Here is a 25,957-nt window from a genome sequence, read left to right as displayed (position 1 = left end):
CATAGGATTACCTTAAGCCCCCTTAACGGAATGAGACGGCACTAGATATTTAAACATGACTTTAGTAGAAGCTCAGAGAGTAATCGAGCTCACTCAGAATGAATCTCCATGTGTCAGAGAGAGCCTTTGATTCTTCCCAACCAGGACGCCCAAAGCACAGCCAACAATAGTCAAGACCTTACTCAAGAGAATAAAAACCATCAAAGGGCCAGAGTTCCCTCAACCACCTGTGGCCCACCTTCCAATTTCCAAATCTCTGTCTGAGGACCTACCTCTGCGCATCAGTGGACACCATCAAGGGCCCCGTATTTCAGAGAAAGCCAGTTGCCCTTCACCCTGATCTGCAGCCTGATTCCCCCAGCAGAAGTTCTTAGCCTTTGTAAGGAGGTATGGATGGGCTTTAGAGGGGTGCGAAATCCCCTTAAAAGTTACGTTAAATTTACAAATATAAATAGGTCTCTTGGAAAAGGGTAGATATTTTGATCAGGTTCTCAAGGAGGTTCAAGATCAAAAAAAGCTTATCTCAGCCTTCAAATCTCAATATGGTCTCAACACGGCATGCCTAACAGGTGTAAAAGAGACACATATGTACCATAACCAGGTATTTCTTTGCACCTACTATGTGCTAAGTGGGAGCAGAAGAGGCCACACAGAAAGATGAGCTGAGTTTTGAAAAAAGAATAGGGTCATGACAGAGAGGAATGAGGGGAAAGACCATTTCAGGAAGTAGGACAAGCATGAGCAAAAGCATGGACACAGGAAAGCCAGGCGTGTGTGGGAAATGGTACACGGGCTGTCCGGTGGGAACGCAGGGTACGCATAGGAGAACGGTGGAGCCAATGCCAGAAAAGTGGGGACTGAGGTGTGAATGGTTTTAACGTGAAGGGTAAGGACTTATTTTGGCGACATAGAGAAATGGTGAAAATCATTAAATAAGGAGAAATGTTAACTTATCACACTGTATCATGATTGGGCATTTGCGTGTCTGTTTTCCCAGATAGAACAGGAATGGACTTTGGGAAAGCAGAATCAGAGTCTAATTCATGTTTATACCTCCTGCACAACCCCTGGCCCGTGGTAGGTGCTTAATAACTTCCTAGAGAAAGGAGGGAAGATGGGTAGAGAGGAAGGAAGGGAGGAAAGTGGGGGAGGAAGAAAGGAGGAAGACGGGAGAGGGAGAAGGAAAGGCAGGTAAGGGAGCGGGGAGCTGGTCTTTAAAATAGATGAACGGAAAGAGAAAACACAAGACTGCTGCACTGGTCCAGGCAAGCAGCAATGAGAGCATTCATGAGGGGAGAGAGTAACATATTTATGAGATGCTTAGCTGCCATAAAATTCAAATTCCCATCTTTCTTTAAACAGCTTTTCTATAACCTGTTTAGGATTCGTATTTAATGATTTAATTCACCGTAAGCAGAAAGGACCTGTAAGTGTTGTTTTACCAATACTGTTAGTGAATTTGTGCTCATTCCTCCTGTGCTTTTGCCCAGTTTCCGCGGTGAACAGAGCACGCGTTTGCTGATGGCAAGGAGTAGAGGACAGCCATGGAACTAGGAGATAGTAACTGACCCAGGGGCCCCCCACATCTGTCTTGCGATTCTGCCCGCTCCCCTATCAAGGCAACGCTTGTTATGCCTGGCTGACTTTCACATCCTGCTAGCCCCGTCGTACTAAGAACCTGACCTTCAACTCAAACCCTCTTAATCCATATGCTCTATGATGTTTCTCCCCAGACTGGGTAGAATTTGGGTCAGCCTGTGTTGTGATGACATTTTTCACTCTTCTAAGATTATGATTTAATCTGTCCATCTCAGACCCACCTGAAGCTCTTTTCTGTTTTTCCAGATAACCTTTCAGGGCATGCTAAGCCTGTCATTTCCTCTTTGACCACATTTTATATACATGTATTTCATGTCGAATTTCTATAGCACACCTTCAAATCCTGAATCCTGAAATGTTAATTCACTTCCTTTATGAACTTTCTAGTTCATAAACAAAATTATTCTCCAGAGTTTAGGATGTGGCTCCAGCTGTGTCAGAATGGCTGCCTCTGCCTGTACAGCCATAAAAAAAGGAACAGAGGAGTTTGCCTTAATTTTTTTATATAAATGTATAACATTCTCCAAAGTTAATTGAAGATCATGCTCAGAAGTCACATAACTTGCATGTAGTCGCCTAGAAACCCGAGCAGTGGATCTTTGTAACCTCGAGAATTCTGTCATTATATCTCTTTTTCTGTGAGCCAAGCCAGAGCAAGCATGTGACACAGTTAGGGTAAAAAGAATAAGATAAAATTAACAAGTGGCAGATCAAATTACAGTTCCTGCAGTTATCATTTCTCAATTATTTAGTGAACATCTACTATATGCAGGTTGCTGAGAGAAGGCAGGAAGGTTAAGGGGGAAAAAAAAGAACTGACTAAAACCAGGTTCCCTTCTGTAGGAAGGGATTTGGTAAAAGAGGCAATCGGGTGCACATTATTCATTGTAATACAGGGCACACCGTGAATGCCCCCTTATGGGAGTGCAGAGGACAGCAAGTCATCCTAGCTACTGTGGGCACCAGCCCTACCTGGCAGGGCAGCTGCTACTCAGCTCTGGTTCCCATACAGGAACAAGAGTCAAGTGGCCACACCTTCCAGATTATTTTTAAGAAAACTGGACAATGCATATTTTATGTAGACGCTCTGACTTTTTAATCTTGTCAACCAATTTGAACTTTTTAAAAGCTCTATTTCTGTATGTGTGGGAATGGGGCACCCCTGTCTTTATGTCCATGTACCACCAGCTTCTACCTCTGAACTAGAAGTGAGGGTTCTCAGAGGGGGTTAGAATGAGTCTAGAAAGGTGGGCTGGAGCCAGAGTCATTCTCCAGTACGGGCTGAGCAGTATGATTTCATTCTCTGATGAATGAGAGCTATCATAATTCTCTTTTTAATTTTTTAATTAATGGTATAATCCCATCTATGTTTTAGAAAATTAACTCTGGTGGCAGAGGGGCACTTGACACGTGATTTGTTAACATTTGTTGAATTAATGAATGAGAGAAAGAGGGAGCAGGGAAGGTAAGAGTTTGAGAGGCCAGTTAATAAGCTCTTTCAATGATCCAGACAAGGCATAATGAGGTGAAACTTAGGAAAATGAAAATGGGAAGAAAGTAATATATACAGAAGCTATCTGGGAGGCAGAGTGATGCCTTTGTGGAGATCATTAACGCTATTCACTGAATTTTTCTGACTCTCCCCCTCTCCAGGACTTGATAGTATGGCACTTCCTGGCTCCCTCATAGTTTAGGGGTGCCATGTAGCTAGTGCTGGCCAATGAGTTGTGAGAGAAAGTGATGGGATGACTTCTGAATCAGAGCATTTAATTCCCACCCTAAAAAGCTCTCTATCCTTCTCACATCATAGGCAACGTTCAAGATAGTGACTGCCCCATCAGCTGGGTACCTAAGTGACTACACTAAGCTAAGACCCCCTGCCAACTTATGATAGCACGAAAAGAAAAAAAATCTTTGTTGGGCTAAGCCAGTGAGATTTGGGGGCTGCTTGTTACCACGGTAAAACTACCCTATGCTGAGTGACACGTTTATGTTTGCCTCTTTTGTCCAACTGCATTAATGAAGTAAGAAGAATATCACTTTACTTCGCATAGCAAGATCAACCAGATGGGCAAAAATCCACTAGACCTTTGCAAAAGCATTTGTACCCATGTAGGTGATATGACCACGTTACATTCTAACACCACTGATATTCTAGCATCTATCGCTTTTTATGAAGTTTCCCAGGATTCTTTTTTTGATGACTCTTTTCTTCCAGTAGGGTTATCATTAATATAATTAATTATTTCACTAAAACTCTTACATGCCTTTTCTCTCATTTAACTTTTTACATGTGAAAGCCTAAAATAAACTGTGTGAATTGAATGACTAATTTGCACATTGATACAAAATAACCAAATTACCCGTGAAGTATATTAATGATCCAACTAAAGAATTCTACTTGTAGAGATGGAAAGAGAAAATAAGAATGAGAAAAGTAATAATATTTATGATATAATATGAGGAACTTTTAAATAGTAAACATTTTGCTACACAATTAAAGTCAACTGTTACAGTTTTCTTTTCTATGAATCTAGAATAGAATTACAAATCTGGCAAGGGTATATTTTTGATGTCTGTGTCTCGAAATATAAAAATAAATGTAGCTTAAGGCGAGTTTTATCATTTATTGTGCAGGCCACGAAAAGCTAGGATATGTATGGTCCTAGTATCATGTCTTGAGTTTAGATTTCTTCATCTGTAAAGTGAGGGGAGATATACACTATTTCCTCTTCTCAAAAAATAAGCAAGAACTGATAAGGTAAGATCTATAAAGCTTTTTGGCAACCCAGAAGTTGTCATATAGGAACAAAATTGAATTGCCTGTTTATGGAGTTTAAAGTTCAGCCTAGATAAGGAAGATTTGTAGTGACTGGGGGGAAATGAAAAAGAAGAGAACATAGTCAGATCCTTAAAAGGAAACATGCTGTACAGCCTAGCCTTCTAAAGGAATCAGCCCCCGCATCTTTGTCACTTAACTTTTTTCAATCTGAACTGACAGATCACTGGAGAATAACTGTAGGGAATAATCCCCACACTGGCAGAGGGGATGGATTAAATCAACCATGAAAATAAGCGCTGGCCCATGTGTCTATAGCCTAAAAGAAATTTGAGTGAACATAGTGCTGTGTTTAAACCAGGAGCAGTATCCATTGAACTGCCTGTAACATTTTCTCCTGCAAATGCCCATTTGAAGGGAAAGGCAAACACCAATGCTCTGAAAGCCAGTGTGGCTATAATTTGAATGTGTATAAAGCCAGTGTTATCATTTGAAAGATTACGTTATTATTTTATTAGCATAGGAATATAAAATGAGCACGTGTCTCCCTTTCCCCCATATCATGGCTTCATTTTTAGTGAGTATGGCTTCACTTCTACCCTAAAAATTTTTAAATATCCCTGGGAAAACCATGCTCAATAAATGTTAGCTATAATTTTAAACCTTTTAACCTCCAGTGAAAAGGTGGATTGGCCTTCTGAGAAGAGGTTATCAAAGATGTAAATAACTGTTTTTCACATTTAAGGAGGAAAAATAATGGGATTGAATGTTACATGAGCGCTTCTTTAAGCTGCTTTCTATTTCACCCAAATGCATTTTCTGTCATTAAACAAATATGGTATTAAGAAGGAAGGGTGGCATAGTCAGTGACGTACTCTTAATCTCAGACTTCTAAAAACAAACAAACAACAAAAACCCCTTAATTATCCTGAACGGGAGAATTAGCAGAGCGGTGAGAACTGATACCCAAGGAGAATCTCACGTTTCAGCCAGATCCTTCACCAAGCTTTTGCTAAACTCCGTTTAGAAAAGGAAACCAGTTCTTATTGGAGGGTTAGGATTCTCTGATGAATAAATTTGGCCTCATCCGTTGAGCAAAAGGATTTCAAATCAAGAGTGAATATTTCCATATACAGTCTATGATTCCCTGCAGGTGATGGAAAAATTAATCAAGCAAAATCAAGGAACAGAATCTAGAATTCTGGAACTTAGTTAAAATGCACACTCAAACCTACAAGTTCTAATTTGATATGGTATTACCACCTGAAGAAGACTTGAAAATCTGATGGCAATAGGCAGGAGGGGGTTATTTAAATCTTTTTTTCTGAAGGAAGATCTTATTTTTAAAAGTTTAGTATCGATGGAGCTGCATTTTCTTGGCTCATGCTATATGCTATTTGAGGAGAGAATATCCACACCAGGTTCCTCAGAGCTAAAAATCCCTGACACTGATGCTTTTCCAGTGCTTGGGGAGAGTTCTGCTAGGCCCCAGGTTGTCCTAGTTAGTCATAGAACGTTCCAGCTCTGGTTTCCCATCTTTGAATCTTTCAAGAACAAATTTTGTATTTCTTTCTCCTCTCCTACTAGACTATCTGAAACACTTGGCCTTCAGGGAATTTGCATTTTTTAAGAAATTCATACGTGTGTACCCTCTCAACACCTATTTACATTTTTAATCATCCAAAGATGTTTCTTATGTTCACCGGAAGTTTCTCTTTGGCATGAATTAACCAATTTCACCACACTGGATAAGCTTGGTTCTAGATTAATCCATGCAGCCTTATTAAGGGTAAACTTAAGAATTTCATTAGGTTTATTTATTTATTTATTTATTTTTAATTTATTTATTTATTTTTGGCTGCGTTGGGTCTTCATTGTGGTGCAGGGGCTTCTCAATGTGGTGGCTTCTCTTGTTACAGAGCACGGGCTCTAGGCGCACGGGCTTCAGTAGTTGTCACACACGGGCTCAGTAGTCTTGGCTCATGGGCTCTAGAGCGCAGGCTCAGTAGTCGTGGCACACGGGCTTAGTTGCTCCGTGGCATGTGGGATCTTCCCGGACCAGGGCTCGAACCCGTGTCCCCTGCATTGGCAGGAGGATTCTTAACCACTGCGCCACCAGGGAGTCCTCATTAGGCTTATTTTATATTGAAGAGAGCTCATTACTTCCTCCAGAGACCCTGATATATAACACATATATTGTGTGTGTGTGTATATATATATATATAAAAATTATATGTGTATGTATATATACATTTATATATGTGCATTGTGCATATATGTACATTGTATTTATGTATATTGTATGGATATATACATTGTGTATATGTACTTATTCATATATATACATTGTATATATGTACATTGTGTATACATATACATTGCATATATGGACATCATATATATGCATTGTACATATGTACATGGTATATATATGTGTACATTATATATACACTGTGTGTATGTATATATACATCATATATATGTACATTGTGTGTGTATATATATATATATATATGTAAAACACTTCTTCATCTATAAAATGGTCATGTATGACTACATCAGATAGAGACACCTTCAGGTTACTCCTAAGTGGATTCCTCTCAATATTAGTTCCACACACATGCATAAATTTGGGTCAAAGAAAAGCAAGATGATGGGGTTCCGAGGTCACATGAGTTTGGTCAGTGTTAGATGAAGAAATGTTAATCAGGTTTCTTTAATGCTGAAATTCGAAGTCATTAATATTCTGATGCTCATTATGGATTTCCAAAAGTAGGATACAACATGTCATGTCTCATAAATCATTTGACCATGGAACAGTTTTCTTTCATGGGACCTATCTGGGGACTAGCATCCTATGAAATGGTCTCTGAGAATATGTCTCCAACCATCAGGAACAAATGTCTATTGTGGATTTTTCAAAAGAAGTTTCATGCCTCAATTGGCGTCATCAACAAAACCCAAGGTGAATTCAGTCCCATTTAAGGTCTAGACCTCAGTGTAAGGAACTCAAGAAACTCAATCCAAATAGTGTCCTGGGATGGATCTGAATATCACAATATCTCAGCTAGACTCCTCTCCACCCTCAGAATTACTCCCCCAAGGCAATCACATTGAACCATTTCTGGTTTCAGCCTTATAGGTTTACCTCCACATTTCTAAATACTTTCCATTTACCTCTGACTCGATTTATTAGCTTTATGTACCATCTGTTCATTTCTGCTATGGTGTATTTGGGTTTAGCTCACTTATAACATCTCCCACTTTCTCCTCCTCCCTCCTCCTAATAGAAGTATAGAGCTATTTTTTGTTAACTTTGTAACTTTAAATAGCATATTTAAATCCCCATTTGTTGTGTCAACTATAGCGGTGTCTCTTGATTCCCCACTCAGTGCTCTGGTCCTCACTTCCTCTCCTCCCTCCCACCAACCTCTCACTTCTACCTTGTCAAGGATGATAGCATTTGTAGTCTCATTAAATCCTGCCTACTTTGTTTACAGGTTGTTTCAAAAACTTGAAGTCTAGTAAACATTCTTAACTTTAATGTGGCTACCTAATTATTTCCTGCAGAGCCAAAACATGTGCTCTGATCAGATGTCCTTCTCAGTCTGGATTTTTGTGACACTCAAAGAAAATACTCAAATAGACTATCCTTTCATACTCTACCAAGTGCTCAAAATTATGCCACATTTTATTGCACAATTGAATCATGTTATTTGTCTCGTCTCTTGTTTCTTATAAAAACTATGCATTTCTTCTTCTATTGTTTGTTGGTTTTGCCTGAAGTGTCTTATTGCCCATCCCTTTTATTATGATGATGATGATGATGATGATGATGATGATGATGAAAAGAATGGTATACCTTCTGTAGAAAGTAGTTACCATCTTTCAGCTTCTTACTTTTTCTATAGCATTAAATCCATTCAGTTTTTCTTCTTGGAGCTCAATGACTTCTTGTTCTAGTTTGGAACAGATGCTTCATTTCTAGATTGTGGCTTTCCCAGGCAGCTTTTGTTTTCCCTGAAGTTTATAGTTTCCTTTCTTTTTTTTTTTTTTTCATACTCTCAAATTCTTCCAAAAGCACAAATATTTTATCACTTCCATGGAATCCCCCTTTTTTTCTGTACATATTTCACTAGAGCCCTTCCTTTATGCTGCAGTCTGGACTGGGTACTCTTTAGAACTTCCAGACAGCTGTCATAGTGGGGCCCCCTTCTACTGTTCTTGTGGGGGATGCACACTGCTTCCTGCATCCTAAATCTTCCTCTTTCTTGGTTCACCCCCTTATTTTGCTGAAGTATCTATTCAACTTCCTAAGAAAAAGGTAAGTAAAGATAAGCTAAGTCCTTGTAAGTTCCAAAATGGGCCTTCTTCCACTCTCACTGTTAACAGTTTAGCCAGCAATAAAATTCTTGGCTGGAGATCATTTTCTTTCAGAACGTAGAAGGCATTGCTCCACTGATTTTAGCTTTTTATTGTTTTGCTGATGAGAAGTATGGTGCCTATTTGCGTTATGTCTCTTTCTATGTGGCCTTTTATTTGTCTCTCTGAAATCTTACTTAGGGTTTTAAAAAATCTTTATCTTTGGTGCTCTGCAATTCCATGGGGGGGTTATCAGTATCATGGGGGGTGTTTTTCCTTTCACCTTGGTTGGCATTCAGTAGGAACCTGGATGGACTTCTCAAGACTCGGAAGAGCGATGAAGAGCTCTGTGTATTGGGGTGAGACTGTGAACTGACTGGTTTCTTAAGGGTGACTGAGAAGAGAAGGATGTACTTTGGGGTGCCACATCCACATGGGAAATCCTAATTCTTCCCCAGTTTTTTCAGTTTCTTTAGAGGAGAGCCTTCCCATTATTTTCCTGAGAGTTTAGGCCTAGCTGGGGGCCATTCTGCAGGCAGAGATGTTGGGAGGTCAGCTATTCCAGAGGAAGGCCTCGGCAAACCCCTGTGGGAATTCAGGGGAACTTGCCACCTTGAGTTCTCAGCCTCCCTGATACATTGCTGGGTGGGTGCAGCTCCCCTTGGGATGGCCCATGCCACCACTTCACCCCTTTGCTTTACAGTGGGCACTTGTCCTCCACTTTTTTCATCTTCCCTATTTAATAGGGCATCTAAAAGCAAACAGTATGTCTCGGACTTATGATACTCCAACAAGAGTGCTCCCCTAAATGTCAACAAAGGCAGTAATGGGTGGCAAATTGCTCTTCTATCTCAAAGAAGGTGTTAAAGAATGCTGGAAGATTCCCAGATGTCTGTTTTCTCTTCTTTCCAACCAGTGATTTTTGTTTCGATATTTTTTGCCAATGGAAGAACAGATTCATTTTTTGAAAAGAAATATCCTCAAAATTATGGAGATGGATAAACAAACTGCTCAGGTTGAAGGCCAAGGGAAGAGCCTTCCCCTCCTGGATGGGCTGCTAGGAGCCCCTAGGCCAATAGCTCCTGATCCCCGTTGGTGGGGGGGTTTGTGCTTTAGAATGCAGACTTTGTCCTACCCTCTGGAATCCACTTGTCTAACAAGTTCCCCAGGTGATTCGAGTCCATAATTTGAGATAGAGTTGGGGAAAACACCTGACCGAAGAAAGAAGCTTGTGTGGCTCAGGCAATACATGGAAATTTGTGGGAATATGTTCATTGGAAGAATTTCTCTCTTTGTTTTCCCCTGACATCTCAAGAGATACTTAGATCTCTGCCGTAAATGCAAACAAAGCAAATGACAGATTAAAGATATGTATTAGCAATATTTCTGGAGCTGAGAACACTGACTGCATGTGAGATGGTTACACATCATAATCTTTGAGGCAGAACTGATTTTGCTTGTTTGGGGCATTGCTGCCAAAATAAAGGCAAATTTTCCAGGAAGTCTTCACCTTCTGTACTTTTTCAAAATCCCAAGTCCCCAAAATGCTGTTTCCATGTACTTTACAAAAACTTCTGTCTGCCGGTGCATGCTAGGGATGCTGTTAATGAGGGTACCAGGAAGAGTTCCTGACCTGCATCCTTACTTCAGCTACCTTGGATGTTATTACTTGGTGGGAGGGGGGGGGTGGAAGGAGGGAAGATGTCCAGTTTTACCGACTCAGATTCTTCTGGTTGAGTTGTTCTAGATTCCATTTTTTTCTTCTTCTAGGGATTTCAGTGGGCAAGAAAAGTGAACAGTAAATACAGAGTTAGGGAGGCAAAGGCTGCATACATCAGGGAGCACAGGATTTCCTTTTCGGTGGCCCATGAGTTCACTGATTTGTAAGACTGGGGCTGATCTGGGAGTCACTGTCCCCAATTAAGGGACAAAGCCATTTGGAGAACTCTTAGCTGCCCCCTGACTATACTCTAGAGACAACACATCACAGAGTTCCATGGACAACGTAACCTGATACCCTACTTGGTTACTTTCCTTAAAATGTCACCAAGCTGCGCACAGTGTTGAGGCCGCCCAGGGTCTAAGTGTAGAGGAAACATTCTCTCACCACAGAGGCAAACTAGTGACACGAAGGAAGTGTGCTGTGGCCCTTCCCCACCTCCCAGCCACTCATACCTCTCACCCCCTCTCCCTCGACCCCATGTCCCTGGTCTTAAAATAACTCATGGCTCACACTCAAATTAGCATCTTTATCCTCAAAATGCACATTTATATTTCATATCAGCAGGCTTTAAAAAACATTTTGCCTGCAGCAGGACAGGGGTACAACTGTACACACTTGCCCAGGAGCTGAACAATTCATCACTGAGCAGACACCTTCAAAGCAGCCTCTGTAAGCTGGGGACCTGTGCCACCTCTTCTCAAGAGCAGGGCCATGGAGGGCATCCCTCTACGAGGGAGTAGTTATCTTCGTTCCAACCCTCAGGGGGAAATAGCTTGCCCCTGATTCTGTTATGTTAAGAGGCTTTGGGAAGTGGCAGACCTAAGATTGAGTCGGCCATAGTGCTCATTAGCTGTGTGAACTCAGGCAGGTCACTTAACCTTTCTGAGCCCGAGTTCTATATGTACAACATGGCAGTGATATCATCTATCCATATGGTTGTCCTGAAAAGTTAATTCATCCGGGGACTTCCCTGGTGGTCCAGTGGTTAAGACTCCGTGTTTCCAATGCAGGGGGCACGGGTTCAATCCCTGGTCGGAGAACTAAGATCCCACATGCCACATGGTGTGGCCAAAAAAAAAAACGAATTTATCCATTTTCAATGACAGTGCTTTCCAAACTGTGAAGCACTGTCTCATTTTGAACCCAAATTGCCATCAATGTTCTTCGCCTCCTCAGAGTCCAGCTTCGGCAGCATTTCTAGAGGGGTGTCTCGTGTGCGCCTAGGACTGAATCCATGGTCCACGTTGATAGCAATCCATTGCTCCCACTGCCAGACCTGTGCCTCTCCCCCTCCAGCGGACACGGCATTTTCCTCCCAGTGCCGCCCGGCATCCTGCAGCCCTGCCCACGTCTCTCCCTTTGCTCTGCCAGGCACAGCCATGCAGAGTGGAGAAGGATTATTCCCTTCCCTCGTGGGGTCCCAAGGCAGTGCGGCTTGGTCTCCAGTGTGCGAATATGGAGAAACAGCTATTAGCTATTAATAATATTGTTATTATTACTATTATTATAGTAAAATACACATAGCATAAAATTTGCCACTTTAACCATCTTAAAGCGTACAATTCAGTGGCATTAAGTACATTCACAATGTTGTCCAACACTCACCACTATCTAGTTCTAGAACTTTTTCATCACCCCCGCCCAGGAACCCCATACCCACGGGCAGTTACCCCCAAGTCCCCCCCCACCTGGCAACCACTAATCTGCTTTCTATCTCTGTGGATTCGCCTATTCTGTACATTCCATATAAATGCAACTATCCAGTATGTGGTCTTTGGCATCTGGCTTCTTGCCCTTAGCAAGAAGTTCAAGGTTGCCCTTTGTGTTTTTACTTGGTGCTCTTTCCCTCCGTAGGCAGGCTTGCACCAGGGGACTGGGCTAAGGATGGGCTTGAAAAGCCATTACCATCACGCTCTTTGCAGGATTCCTGGTCACTTGCAGTGATAAACCCCGCCCGCTTCCCTCCTCCTTAGCACGGGTCCTCTCCCCTCTGTAAATGTATTGCTATAAGGCAACTCAGGTCCCAGCCGGGCCCAGAGCTTGTAATCCTTCCCAGCAGACTCTCAAACCCAAGCCTCCAGTTTGCCAACCATGCCCACAGACCCCTGAACCTGGAAAGTCCCAGAAAATGCTGACACTGAGCCCCTGACTACACTGATGATAATAGTCTGATGTTGTACTTTGTGTTAACAAAGGTGAGTGAGCGTGTTGCTAAGAATCACACTTCCTTTAGTGTTTGAGTCCTATTCGGCTTTTTGTGAATCCCACGGCGTTTCAGTACCTTGCACAGTACAAGACACGTTTGTATTTCTCCAGCATCATTCACGGCCTTACCCTTCATGGGCAGGTAGAGAGGATGAGTTTACTTTCCGTTTCTGTGCCTTCGAAGTAATTGTATGTAAAGCCCATCCCATATAGTTCTGATACCTCTGTGGTGGAGCTTTATTTATGTGCCTGGTTTCCTGAGAACACCTTTAACAAAGATCCCAAAGAAGAAAATGTTTTTCCTAAATTAGTTGATATATAGAAACTGAACAAATGGAGAAATGCAAGCTTCTTGACTTCTCCTTTGTGATATTAAATTATTTATTTGGGAAGTTCCAATCTACTCTAGGAAATTCCAAGTTCGATAGAAAATTGTTTTGTGTTTCTTTTTCAAAATTGTAAGTTTTTAAAATTTCAAACATCCTAATGAAAACTTCTGTGCCTCTCTTTTAGTTCTTTCATACCTACTGTTAATGTAGTTAAATTTTATATTAAACATTGGCCCATGGAGTGTATAGTAACCAGACATAGAGGAAATAATCATAAAAGGACATAAATACCAGGGAAGAAAGTAAAGTCTTAAATCTTCTATGAAATAGGGTCAAAGCTTTACCCCCAACAATCATCATTTTATCTGCAGACATCCTCTGTAGTTCAAATATGTCCTTGAACCTTCCTAACTTGTATCTGTATCTCAGTATGCTTTATACAATGAGCGATTTAGAGGCTCCATATTTTAGCATTTTTTTGCTTTTGTTTTCATATTATTGTGTAGGTGCCTTTGGCATTTTTTAGACCAGAGTGGCATTCTTGTACAGCCCCCTCATGCTTTTCTTTGCATCCAGTACATACCTGAACATATTTTGTTGTCCATCATTTCTTGCTTGCAAATGTCAAATTAGTTCATGTAACTCCAAGAGGTTTCGTTTAGGTTAATGCCTTTCCAGGCAAGATGCAGGTTATGGGAAAGACATAGCCGAGCAATGTGAACTCACCAACATCAAGAAACGAAGACATATTTGGGACCACATCTCATTAGTAGGTTAGGGTCTGCTGCACCTACCCGTCTGCCAATGTCTATCTGCCAATATTCCCCAGTCTTTCCTGTTTTCAAATGCTGATTTAGATAAATGCTTTTCTAACCAAAATGAAACAGTATGGTATTTAAGTCAACCATGAAAATAAGCACTGACATATGTGCCCCCCACCTGAAAGAAATCAGGACAGGCTTGATTTGAATCAGGCAGGAGGCCAGATGCAATCAGGTTCCCAAAGTCTGTAACTCCACCAAAAGGAGAGCTCAAGCCCCACTCCCCCAGGACCCTCCCTCCGGATTGCAGAAGATCCTGGGGGGTCAGAATTGAGCTGGGTTCCCAGCTATTCAATAAAATGTGATTTTGTACAATAGGAGCATGGAGAGGGGAAAATGGCAAAACCAGATCATTCTCTTAAAGTTCCGATAAATGGGATGCTAACTGGGTATTTTTTTTTTTAATATGGATTTTATTTCTTAAAGCAGTTTTAGGTTTGCAGCAAAATTGAGCACAAAGTTCAGAGTCCCCATTGACTGGGTATTTTCCAGCCCTCTCTCTCACAAGCCGTCTCTACCTGTAGAGTCCCAGAGCACTCTGGATTTAAATGAAAGGCAGGACGCACACTGGGCTGAGTGTTTGAACAGACCTAGAGTAACTCACTGACCCAGTGAGGACTTGCCATCCCCACTGGTCCAACATGGAAGCTCTACTTGGACCTGAGAGCACAGAATTGGTATTTGATGCCCCTGGGAAAGGTCAAGCTATCGTTTCATCAGTACAGCTATGCCTTGCTTTAAACAAACCTGATTATATATTTAAAATCTGACTTATACCAGTGGTGAATTGAGAGTGATCCATCTTCCCACCACTTTCAAAGACAGGCTCCCACCTCTCTAAGGTCTAAAATCATCAAAACGGCCCAAAGTTTCTGTTCCAGGCAGTCCATTCTCCACACTGTCCTTCAGAAACATCACCTAAGCCATACTGTCATCTGGGTGTCTCTCCAGCCTGGAATATCGTCTCTTCCTTCCTTCTGGGTATAGAATTCACTCTCTTGAGCCCTCTCGGTCCTCATGAACACTGCCTTGGCCTCTCTAGCCCACAGAGGAACCCCTCTCCTCATTTTCCTGGACCTTTTGGTCAGTTTCCACACTGTTGACCATTTAGACAATTAACTGAGATGTGTCAAGCATCTCAGTTAATTAGCAGGACTGTAACAGGCACCCCAAACCTGATTACTTCTTACGAGTTAACCTTATATGCACAAATATACTATAAACTCCTTAAAGTCAGGACTGTGTCTCCCTGTTAAATCCTACGTACTACCAGACACAGCACTAGTGCCTAGCTGGTGTTTTCATTTCACAAAATGATTCTTAATTTTACAAAAATAGTCCCTGGTTGATTTCCTTACAGAGAAACTTCTTCAGATGTGCTCAACATAAGGTTCAATATACACATATTTTTTTAAGAACATCTTTGTTGTATGAAGTCAGGTGTATGATATATCACTTTACAGAACCACTAGATTTTTTTTTTTTAAGGAGCATTTTTTTTTTAATGGGGACTGGTTTAATGTTGCAAACAGGAGTTACTACTTTTGGGAATCTTGACTAATTCTAAGTAGGGGAGGAACAGGATAGCATTGCAGCCACGGCCTATGGGTGCAACATTGATCCTTATATTTATTTGTAGGCTTATTAGAAAGCTTTTAGGCTGATATTCAGGCAAAGAAAAAAGTGAACTTGTAGCAGTACTTTTCTCTAGATCCTTCTTTGGCCGAACTGTTTTCCTGCTGCAGAAATTGTTCAGGGCTAGATGGGCACATGGGAACAAATACCGTGAGCTCGGTGTTAAGACAACTTTTCCCACCAACGCTTACTTTTCACAGACCAAGGAAATCTGGAAAGATGACTTCATCCTCTCGGTTCCTGGCTTGTCCTTGAGGTGCCTGTGTGACCAGTCACCGCAGTGCACAGTCGCTGACTGTAACCCTTCCGCTGTGGGGCTGTGTCTCTCTGATGAGCGGGCAAAAAGTTCAGACTCAAGCTTTTGATTCTGCAAAACTAAGAAGCGTGTACTGTCTTTAAATTAAAAAAAAAAAATGGTAGAAACTTGAAACTCAATGTCTAAGCAAATTGGCGGAGGTCTGAAGCAGCGAGTAGAAATGACACCATTAGTGGTATCGATGATGAAAAGGAGATTACGAACACTTCAGCTTTCTGTTCTTAACTCCATTTGAGCATTTGCCAAAAGAATTAAATGGGTTGAACTTTAAAAATCGAAATCAGATCTTGAAAGTCTAAGTGTATTTCCCAAGCAGCGTGGAAAGGAAGAGAGGGAGAAAGTACTGAAAAATTACCTCTGTTCCTAGTACACCCCCTTGGTTTGCTCAGTCCCTTTGGAAGTAATGCCTGATGGGTTACACTCCGGTCCTCCCTAAATTTTAAAATTTCCCCGAGAAGTGACTCTTGTTCTCGCAGTGCCCCGCAACCCTCTGAAATACCACGGAGTTTCAGGGCATGAGGGTAAACTTTTTCTAAGGGGGAGGCGTCTCGGCTCGCGGGGTACCGGCTGTCAAAGGCACAGCACGCGGTTTGGTCGGGTACGTTTCAGCTCCACGTGTTTGTTTCAGCTCCACGTTCCCTCTGTCTCCTCGCAGCTACCTCATCCCTCAGCTCCCAACTGCAGCAGCTCCAGCAGCTGCAGCAGCTCCAGCAGCCGCCGCCGCCGCCGCCGCCGCCCGCCCCGCCGTGCAGCCAGCACCCGCAGGTGCCCCCGCAGTCCCAGCCGCCGCCGCCGCCGCCCGCCTCCCAGCCGCCGCCGGCTCCTCCCGCCCACCCTCACCCCCAGAACCGGAACCAACCGTCTCCAACTCAGCAGAGCTCCAGCTCCCCCCAGAAAGCCAGCCAGTCTCCGGGACACGGCCTCCCGTCGCCGCTCACGCCACCCAATCCTCTGCAGGTACGCTCCCCGACCCGCCCCGCCCAGGGCCCAGGGGACCGGGCCGCCGGGTGGCGCCCTCCCCGGAGGCAGAGGGCAGGCCAAACTTAGCATCCACTTCCGCAGCGTCTAATTCAAATTGATCTCTTAGAAGGAGGGAAGAGGGAGCAGATAGCGGGCAACTGGGGATGCATGTAAACGAAACAAATAGAAGCCCATCGACGTTGCCCTCCGAAGGATAAATGTTATCTGTTTCCTCCTGTGAGAGGCCAGCACAGTAAGTGCGCTTGTAGCCTGTAATAACTCCACTTTATGATACTTTCTGAAGGCAGCAAAGATAGCATCCAATTAAAATTATTACTAGCAGAGTTTTGTAGCCCCGTGGAGAACTGCATCTCCTGTCCATGAGGCATGGTGGTTATTTCTCTAGATTATGAATACAGCAGTGTCTTACCTTAAGTACTTGGTGCTCTTTTGTGTCTGTTTTTCCAAAGACTCTCTGGGGTTAGGAAGGTAAAGAAATTTAGCCCCGGTCTTATGTCCCAGATTCCAACCATTACTCCATGGATTAACAAGTACTCTAAATGCATGCCGAGACCCTCCACAAATATGCATCTTTATAAAATAATAAAGCTTCCGTACATTTACTTTATTGCTGTGAAGCTGAGGGCATCCAAAATAGAATTTCAGGCTAATCATGAAAGCTCATCTTTAATCTACTGTCATGGAAGAGCAATGAACAGGAGCATTCAGGAATATATAATTTTAACAACTCAGAAACTCATTTTTAACTTAGATGCCTTTAGAATAAATTAGCTTTAAAAGATAATGACTCCGATGTCAACAGATCAGATCCAGACATTAATAGCTCAGTTTTGGACTTTAAAAATGTAAGGATGTTTTTTTCCAGGAAGATTTCAGATGGTTTAGTCCATTTGTAGTGCAGTGACACATTCCCACAGAGTGGAAAGCCTATGCACTCATTTCACAGGGCAACTCACCTCCCTCCTGATGGTGGGCGCACGCACTGCAGTCAGTCCAGCCCTGCCCCACCTGAGGACAAGAGTGATGTTACCCTTTGGTCCGAAACAGCAAAGTATGCAGAGTCAAGATAAATTGGCCCGAAGACAGAAAGGCCAGTGGGTTTTAGAACCGATTTAGTTTGTTGTCCTGTAACTTTGTTTCTATGTGTTTGGCTTCTCAGTGGTGGCCCAAATTTTCTTGGAAATGGAAACATTAGGGTGAGATGAGTAATTGTTTTCCTTGGCACTTGGGTCATGGCTACTTGCAGTTTGAGCGTTTTCTCGAGTTGGGTTTGAAGGTGTATTTTTTAAAATCTTACAAGTATGAGACAACACAATACCTTTGACATAAGACTGAAATGAGCACAGGCTAAAAAACTCTTGCTCGTACACTTGACATCTATGGGGAGAGTAGGTCTAATCAAATTTACCAGATGCATGATGAGAGCAATCCTAATGTTTTCAGCATTTGGAATTCGACTCTGGTTATTCCCAAGAATGGGTGTAACGCTTTTTTAAGAGCAGTTAAATTAGATCTATCTCAACACCATGTGATTAAACATTTCCTCTACACGAGCCGTCAAAATACGTGAAATTACCAAAGAAAACACGTGTCCTGCTCTGAGGGATGAGATTTCTTAGTCCTGCCCCTAGTTGGCCTACTTAGTCCAGTATTCTGTAGAGTGGAGTGAAAGCTTTGAGTTCTGTGGACATCAGCCTGCTCAGAACACAGTCGACATCTTACAAATCTCTATCGGCCAGTAAAAGGCAAGTGTAGACTACCCATTTGAATAGCTGTCGATAGGACATTAGATGAGATGACCGCTCAGCCTCATGAAAAACAAATTCTACGAGGATAATTTCCCAAAGTTCTCCTAATAGTTTCCCATGGAAATCCAGGAGCTGTTTCGTTTTTTTGTTCTTGCAACAAAAGAAGGCTCAGAATCACATTTATTTCTTTATAACCCTGAGAGAATATTCTAATTTTTCACTGTTGGAGTTTTAACTTACAAACTTACTAAGTACATTGATGAGATAATACTCTAACTTCTTCTGTGGGTCTAATGAATGACCACTGAATGGGTGATGTGGTGAAACTTTAAAAAATATTACTGAGTAGATAGAGAACTAATTTTGAATAAGTCTACATCAGTAAGCATAAAAAGATTCTTTTTTTGCTTTCACGATAGGCATGTGTAAAGGAAATTGAGAATGCCATGGTTTTGAAATACCGGTTTTTCTCTACACTAGCTGAAGGGTTTTTGAATTTGTGGAACATGGAATGTTTGAACTTTTGAAAAAGAAAACTATTTAAAAGGAACTGAAAGATATTTAACTCTCAAAGGTAACGATCTTTATGAACTAGAATAAAGTGTTTGTGTTTGAAGGTTTTTAAGAGACTAATGATCAACTAAATTCATATATGACAGCTTAAATTCTATTTTACAGTTCTTTATTTTCATGTGGGCTTTGTCTTTTTACGTTATTCAAAATCTGTCTGAGACACGTTAGTTTAGAACATGCAACCTAGATTGTCGGAGAAAGCCAGTAATTCAGAAGGTTTTTTGTTTAAAAAAAAAACACAAAACTTTGAAGGATAATAATCATTTCTAAAACTGTACAGATGCTGTCATATCTTCAGAAAAAATAATAAATGAAAGTAGCTTGTATAGGTATATTTGGTGAGGTTATTCCTCAAGATGAAAAAAAAAATAGTGCTGGCAGGTAGTAACACTCTAGACTAAAATTCTCCAAATACTTCTGGTCAGGTTTTTGTGTAATACTGCAGTATAATTTGTTTCACTCTTCTACTCAAGTCCATGAAATGGATTGCATTTACAAAACCAGGTTGTTGTTTCAAGACAGATATGAGTCGAAAGTATTGTCACTTCAGAGAACTAATTTTGATTGCTCAGGGTTATGGGAGGGCTGGTGGTCCAGCATGGATACCAGAAGCTGGCCCCTGGAAGCCTGTCTTTAAACTCTTCACGGAGAATCAAGGTCCACTCACCCACAACTTCATTCTCAGGAGGGATGAGAAGTTCTAAACAGGGATTATAAGTGCAAACGTCTTCAGGGGCCAGGCAGTCCATATAAATAAGTAAAGCAGACTTGAGTATAAAACTTGAGTATAAAACAGTGTGTGGGACAAACAAAATGCATCTGTGAGTTGAATTTAACCATTAGGTTCCAGGATGGATATCAATCCATACTCCTTATTTTTGCACAACCCACCTGCCACAGGCTGCGTCAGAATCTAAAACCAGAAATATAGAGTGTGTTGGGTAGAAGCAGATCAGAAACATAAGTGGAAGCAACTTCTTTTTTTTTTAACATCTTTATTGGAGTACAGTTGCTTTACAATGATGGGTTAGTTTCTGCTTTATAACAAAGTGAATCAGTTATACATATACATATATCCCCATATCTCTTCCCTCTTGCGTCTCCCTCCCCCCCACCCTCCCTATCCCACCCCTCTAGGTGTTCACAAAGCACCGAGCTGATCTCCCTGTGGAAGCAACTTCTTGAGGGGAAATATACGGTCTAATCATTCCTGGGTAGAAAAAACAATACACAGCTTTAATTTCAATATATGATATTGATCTGGATAAAGACCCCATAAGCCTAAGAATGGTGAAATACCTCCTTCCTATGACTTCTGAGATGGCTTTTCTTGAGACTGTTCCTTGGGAGTTTTTAACTTGTACTAAGGAAATTCCAAACATTGTGTGGAAGGCCTGGTATTTTCCTTCATGAGTGATCTGGAAATGAGCTGGACACAGTTGGAACCTAGTCATGGTGCCATGGGAAGAGGGAGCTTGTTCTAATTCTGACCCTGCTTCCAACTAACTCACAAATGGAACAAGTTCTTTGGACTTCATTTTCCTCATCTGTTAAATGTGTGCTGAATATGATTTTTAAAATCCTTTTCAGGTCCTTGAGTCTATGATCTAAATGTTGGTAGGCCTCTAGAATTTTATTGGGTACTGAAAACCCAGTGGTCCTGAAGATTCTCTGAGTATTCTTCAAGGTCAGGTTAATTTCTTCCTACTCAGCTGGGTGGCAGAGTAGAAAGAAAGTAAGGACAAACGTAAGTGGGGTAATGATAGCAGAAGCAGATTTTATCTTAGCCAGAGAGTCCAAATTAAAGTCAAGTTTTCATCCTCAGAGAGTCACCGCTGTAAACTCTGGTCCCTGATTGCTTTTTCATACCTATACATTAGAGAAGCTTAAGAAACCAAATGCTGCATTTAACCTTGGCCTTCTGCATACCGTCTTGCATGGTAGGAAGCAGGATCATCTTTTCCTTTTCTTGTTGTATTGCACATTTTAATAAAAAAAAAAAAACAGAGGGAGAGAGAGATAAGTGGAAGCAGTTAGGGGAGAGAAAGCTATCTGTGCTTATATGAGGAATGAGGAGCATGGTCACCCCCTCAGGGGTGAAGTTGCTCGAGAGATAGCGTAAAATTGTTCTCGACCATGTGCATTTGCTAATGTAAAGGTCTTGTTACCACTCAGGCATCCAGGAGTAAAACTGCATTCAAATTCCACCTCTGCAGTGCAGCAAGCTCAGCCTCCTGATCTTCTCGTGTGGGATGTTTCCCCCTCCCCCCAGCAGACTTTCAGTACTACTTTCCAGAGTGATGGAGAGGGTGGTATATTATCCCTTTTTAAAACAAAGAGCCCAAGCCCTCAAGAAGGAGTTAGACCTACATGATTTCCATCCTTTTAAAGCAAATGGTCTCCAAGCGTGTCTCCTTCCTATAGAAAAGGCCCAGTGCCTGGGGCCAACCCCCTCTCTCCCCAGCAGTTAGTCTTAATTTAACACAATATTAGTCAAAGTTTGGTGGGTCTAAGTTTTTTTTCATCTATATATAGAGGAGGTAAAATTAAATCCTTTCTGGAACTCTTTCCCTTTTATTTGGAGTTTTATGTTACAAATCTCTAAAACTCACTTGAGTGACCTATGCAGGTACAGGGGAGAAAAAAACTCTTTTTTTCCTCTATTCATCCTAGGTTCTCAAGCTAAGGGCCTGTAAAGTAGACTAACAAACGACAGATTAAGAAGAGAAAAACAAACAAAAGTTTATGACACATGCATCGTGTATACACACGGGAGCACTTAGTGATGCGTAACTCAAAAGGGTGGTTAAAACTCGGGCTTATATAGCATCTTAACAAAAGAACAATACATTTTTAGAGAAGTGACAAGACCGAGGAAAAGGACTATGAGCTTCTAAGTGTGGCAAACTGTGGGAAGGCAAATATATGGGGAAACTAATGGTAGATAAGCAAGATTTGTTATACAGATTCTTCTGGTGCCATCTCTGGGCTGATAAGGGTCTAGACTTGTCTCCAGTAATTAACTCCTGTCCTTCCTGGTAGAGAGGGGAGGGGGGGGCCACCTTTACAAATTTATGTCCTGCTTTTAGGCAAAACAGGAGGTTGGCAGAGAGCTTTTCTTGTACCTACTGATTCTCAGTTCCCTTCAGTGCAAAATAATCCTCATGTCCAAGTGGCATATTTTGGGATGCCATATTCTGGTACCTTTTGCAGGCATATTTGTATAACCCCTCTGTGGTCATTATAAATTCTAGTAGAACTCAGTCTACACAGGGCTGCATCAAGTGTAAAATTCTCCTCACCTGGACCAAGACTAAGATAAGACAAGTGAGACATTCATTCTCAGATGCAGAATTCAAAGCTCACCCAAAACTGCAGTCATCAAGATAGATGCATATTTTAATGCAGTTTTAAAAAATCAAAATGAATGCCAAAATCCATGATGAACTAAATATCGCATTTTAAAATACAGGATCAGTAACAGTATTGAGCCATACTGGAGTCTGAGGCAAAAGGAAGAATCAGTAACACTGATTTTGTTGGTTATGAATTTTTTGCATTCATTTTGATTTTTTTAAAATATCGCATTAGATGTTATTCATCTTGATCAATGTGTGGGGGGCACGCCCTTAAATTTGGGGCACGCCCTTAAATTTGTTTTTTAATTGCATATTTATTTATTTATTTACTTACTTATTTTTGTCTGCATTGGGTCTTTGTTGCTGCTTGTGAGCTTTCTCTAGTTGTGGCGAGCGGGGGCTACTCTTTGTTGTGGTGCGCAGGCTTCTCATTGCGGTGGCTTCTCTTGTTGCAGAGCATAGGCTCTGGGTGTACAGGCTTCAATAGTTGTGGCACACAGGCTCAGTAGTTGTGGCGCACGGGCTTAGTTGCTCCGCGGCATGTGGGATCTTCCCGGACCAGGGTTCGAACCCGTGTCCCCTGCATTGGCAGGCGGATTCTTAACCACTGCGCCACCAGGGAAACCCAACGCCCTTAAATTTTGTGCCTGAGATGAGTTCCTCACTTGTCTCAGCTTGCCTACCGGCTGTGTAAATGATTTACTTAGCAAATACTCTCCAAGGTCAATGGCATTCTGTCCACTGGAAATTTCAGCCAGGTGTTGGATGCCACTTTCTAGTTGAACTTGAAAATCGTACCAAATTTTGCACAGTAGAAAAACAAGTGCATGTTGGATAATGGATTGGGACACGGAGGTGCCATAGAAACCCATCCTCCTGTGTATTGTACAGGTCTAATAAACCAATCACTTTTTATTGAATTGAAATGTTATGACAGTCAAAAAACTTCTTTGGCTGATATTTTTCACTGAACTAATATATGGTTTATGAGATTAAGTAAATTTGGTGAAAATGACAGAAGTATTACTATGTAGACAACATTCTCCCAGAGCAACCCAGGCCATGAGGACCTTTTAAAAACTGGAATTGTTCACAGGGAGTGAGTAAGTCTTCCTCTTAGCCAAAGGAAATGTCATTATTATGGATGAGAAAATCCATCCAAGCCCAGAGAGTGCTCATGAAGATTAAATATAACATACTAATGAAAATGCTTTGTAGGCTATACATTTGTTAAGCAAATGTTAATTATACTACAGATATGAAAGAGTATGAATTTATTTCTGTTTATTTGACTATCCAGTAAATGGAGGGCTTCATTCATGATTCCCTCATTCAGCAAGAGGTCGGGTGAGAAACGGGAGTCCCTTTATCCAACCGTATTCAGCCCTGAATGAAATAAACAAAACATATTTAGCTACATTCTCGGCAAGGGACAATTTTTCCTTTTATGAAAGAAAGAAAATCTCCTTTAAAAAAAAACCCCTCAGTTCAACATTACTGACATTTCAAAGAATTTATTACAAGCATTTGAGATCCAGGAGGAACAGCAAAGTTTATATTGCTTTGAGAGTGGCAGGGGGAAAAATTAGTTTACCAAGTATATACTTATATACTGTGGTACTTCTTTGTTATTGTCTAGGTGTACCATTCCTGGCTACTGCTCCATAGATTAGTCAAATCATGTAGAAAGGGGTTTAGCAAAGAAGGTGGTATGTTCACACCACTGACTTTGGAAGCTCACATCAAGTAGCAATAGATGGAAAGGATGCCAGACTCAAAAGGGGCCGTGGAAAGATTCCTGCAGCATTTGAACATGGCAAGTTACACCTTCTCAAGTAAACAGCACCACTCTGATCGCGACAGTGGGGCAGATCCCTGGCTTGTCTGCAGCAAGTTTAGTGGTGAGCCTGGAGCCACACACCCAGCTTGGGTTCCTTCACTGTCTGTTGGATGTAGCTGATAAGCTTATCCTAAAGTCTAGTTCAGAATGCTTCTGAAACAGTTTTGCCTGCATGTGCATAGATACAGGTTTTAGTGGCAATGTGAGCTGCCCAAAATGTGCTGGCTGGCATTTCGCTCTGAATAAGCAAGACATAGCCAGTATTTATGTTAACTTAATACAATATTCTTGGGCTTTCATGATCAAGTGTTATTTCTTGTAGTTTAGCCTCGATTCATTCCCTATAAGCTTGAGGTAAATTTTCCACAGGCTTTTTTTTTTGTAGTTTATTTTATTATTTTTTTACATATACATGTATCTATTCTTTTTCAAATTCTTTTCCCATTTAGGCTTTTACAGAATATTGAGCAGAGTTCCCTGTGCTATACAGTAGGTCCTTGTTGGTTATCTCTTTTAAATATAGCAGTGCGTGCATGTCAGTCCCAAACTCTCAGTCTATCCCTCCTCCCCACCCTTCCCCCTGGTAAGTTCATTCTCTAAGTCTGTGAGTCTGTTTCTGTTTTGTAAATAAGTTCATTTGTATCATGTTTTTAGATTCCGCATATAAGTGAAATCATATGATATTTGTCTTTCTCTGTCTGACTTACTTCACTTACTATCACTTCATGATAATCTCCAGGTCCATCCATGTAGCTGCAAATGGCAATATTTCATTCTTTTTAATGGCTGAGTAATATTCCATTGTATATATGTACCACATCTTCCTTACCCATTCATCTGTCGATGGATATTTATGTTGCTTCAATGTCTTGGCTATTGTAAACAGTGCTGCTCTGAATGTTGGGGTGCGTGTATCCTTTCGATCCATGTTTTTCTCCGGATATATACCCAGGAGTGGGATTGCTGGATCATACAGTAGCTCTATTTTTAGTTTTTTAAGGAACTTCCATACTGTTTTCCATAGTAGCTGTACCAGTTTACATTCCCACCAACAGTGTAGGAGAGTTCTCTTTTCTCCACACCCTCTCCAGCTTTTATTGTTTATAGATTTTTTGATGATGACCATTCTGACTGGTGTGAGGTGACATCTCACTGTAGTTTTTAAAAGTCCACAGGCTTTTAAATTGACTCCCAAAGTATAGGCTTGCAAGTGAATATTCTCCAGATTGTAAAGAAAGCACTTTTGCCATTATCTGCATTTATTAAGCACCTATGGGGTGCACTGTGGCCTTAAGGAAGGTTTGCAGAACAGCATAATGCCATAGGGCAAGCGTGATCTTTTTTTTTTTTAATATTTATTTATTTATTTATTTTTGGCTGCCTCGGGTCTTAGTTGCAGTGCACAGGCTCTTTGTTGTGGCGTGGGCTTCTCTCTAGTTGTGGTGTGAGGACTCAGTAGTTGTGGCATGCGGCCTCTCTAGCTGTGGCTCATGTGCTCAGTAGTTGCGGTGCGTGGGCTCAGCTGCCCCACAGCATGAGGGATCCTAGTTCCCCGACCAGGGATTGAACATGTGTCCCCCACGCTGCAGGGCGGACTCTTAACTGCTGTACCGCCAGGGAAGTACCAAGCATGGTCTTTAGAAGCAAGACAGACCTGGGCTCAGATGCTGGTTCTGCTGGGCAGTTA

At 41.6% G+C, this 25,957-nt stretch overlaps 1 protein-coding gene across 2 annotated transcripts in view; it reads left to right on the top strand.

Moving 5' to 3' along the window:
• Positions 1-25,957, top strand: part of POU6F2 (POU class 6 homeobox 2) — a 456,556-nt gene that overhangs the window by 318,975 nt on the left and 111,624 nt on the right. For both annotated transcript variants that reach the window (XM_061197578.1, XM_061197579.1), the window contains one exon: positions 16,425-16,726. In XM_061197578.1, the coding sequence (XP_061053561.1) occupies positions 16,425-16,726 (302 nt within the window). The remainder of the gene's footprint in view (positions 1-16,424; positions 16,727-25,957) is intronic.

The sequence above is a fragment of the Eubalaena glacialis genome, chromosome 8 (genome assembly GCF_028564815.1).
Source record: "Eubalaena glacialis isolate mEubGla1 chromosome 8, mEubGla1.1.hap2.+ XY, whole genome shotgun sequence".
In the NCBI taxonomy this organism is placed as follows: Eukaryota; Metazoa; Chordata; class Mammalia; order Artiodactyla; family Balaenidae; genus Eubalaena; species Eubalaena glacialis.
The sequence above is the reverse complement of the archived record's forward strand: the minus strand, read 5'-3'. Positions and strand labels throughout refer to the sequence as shown.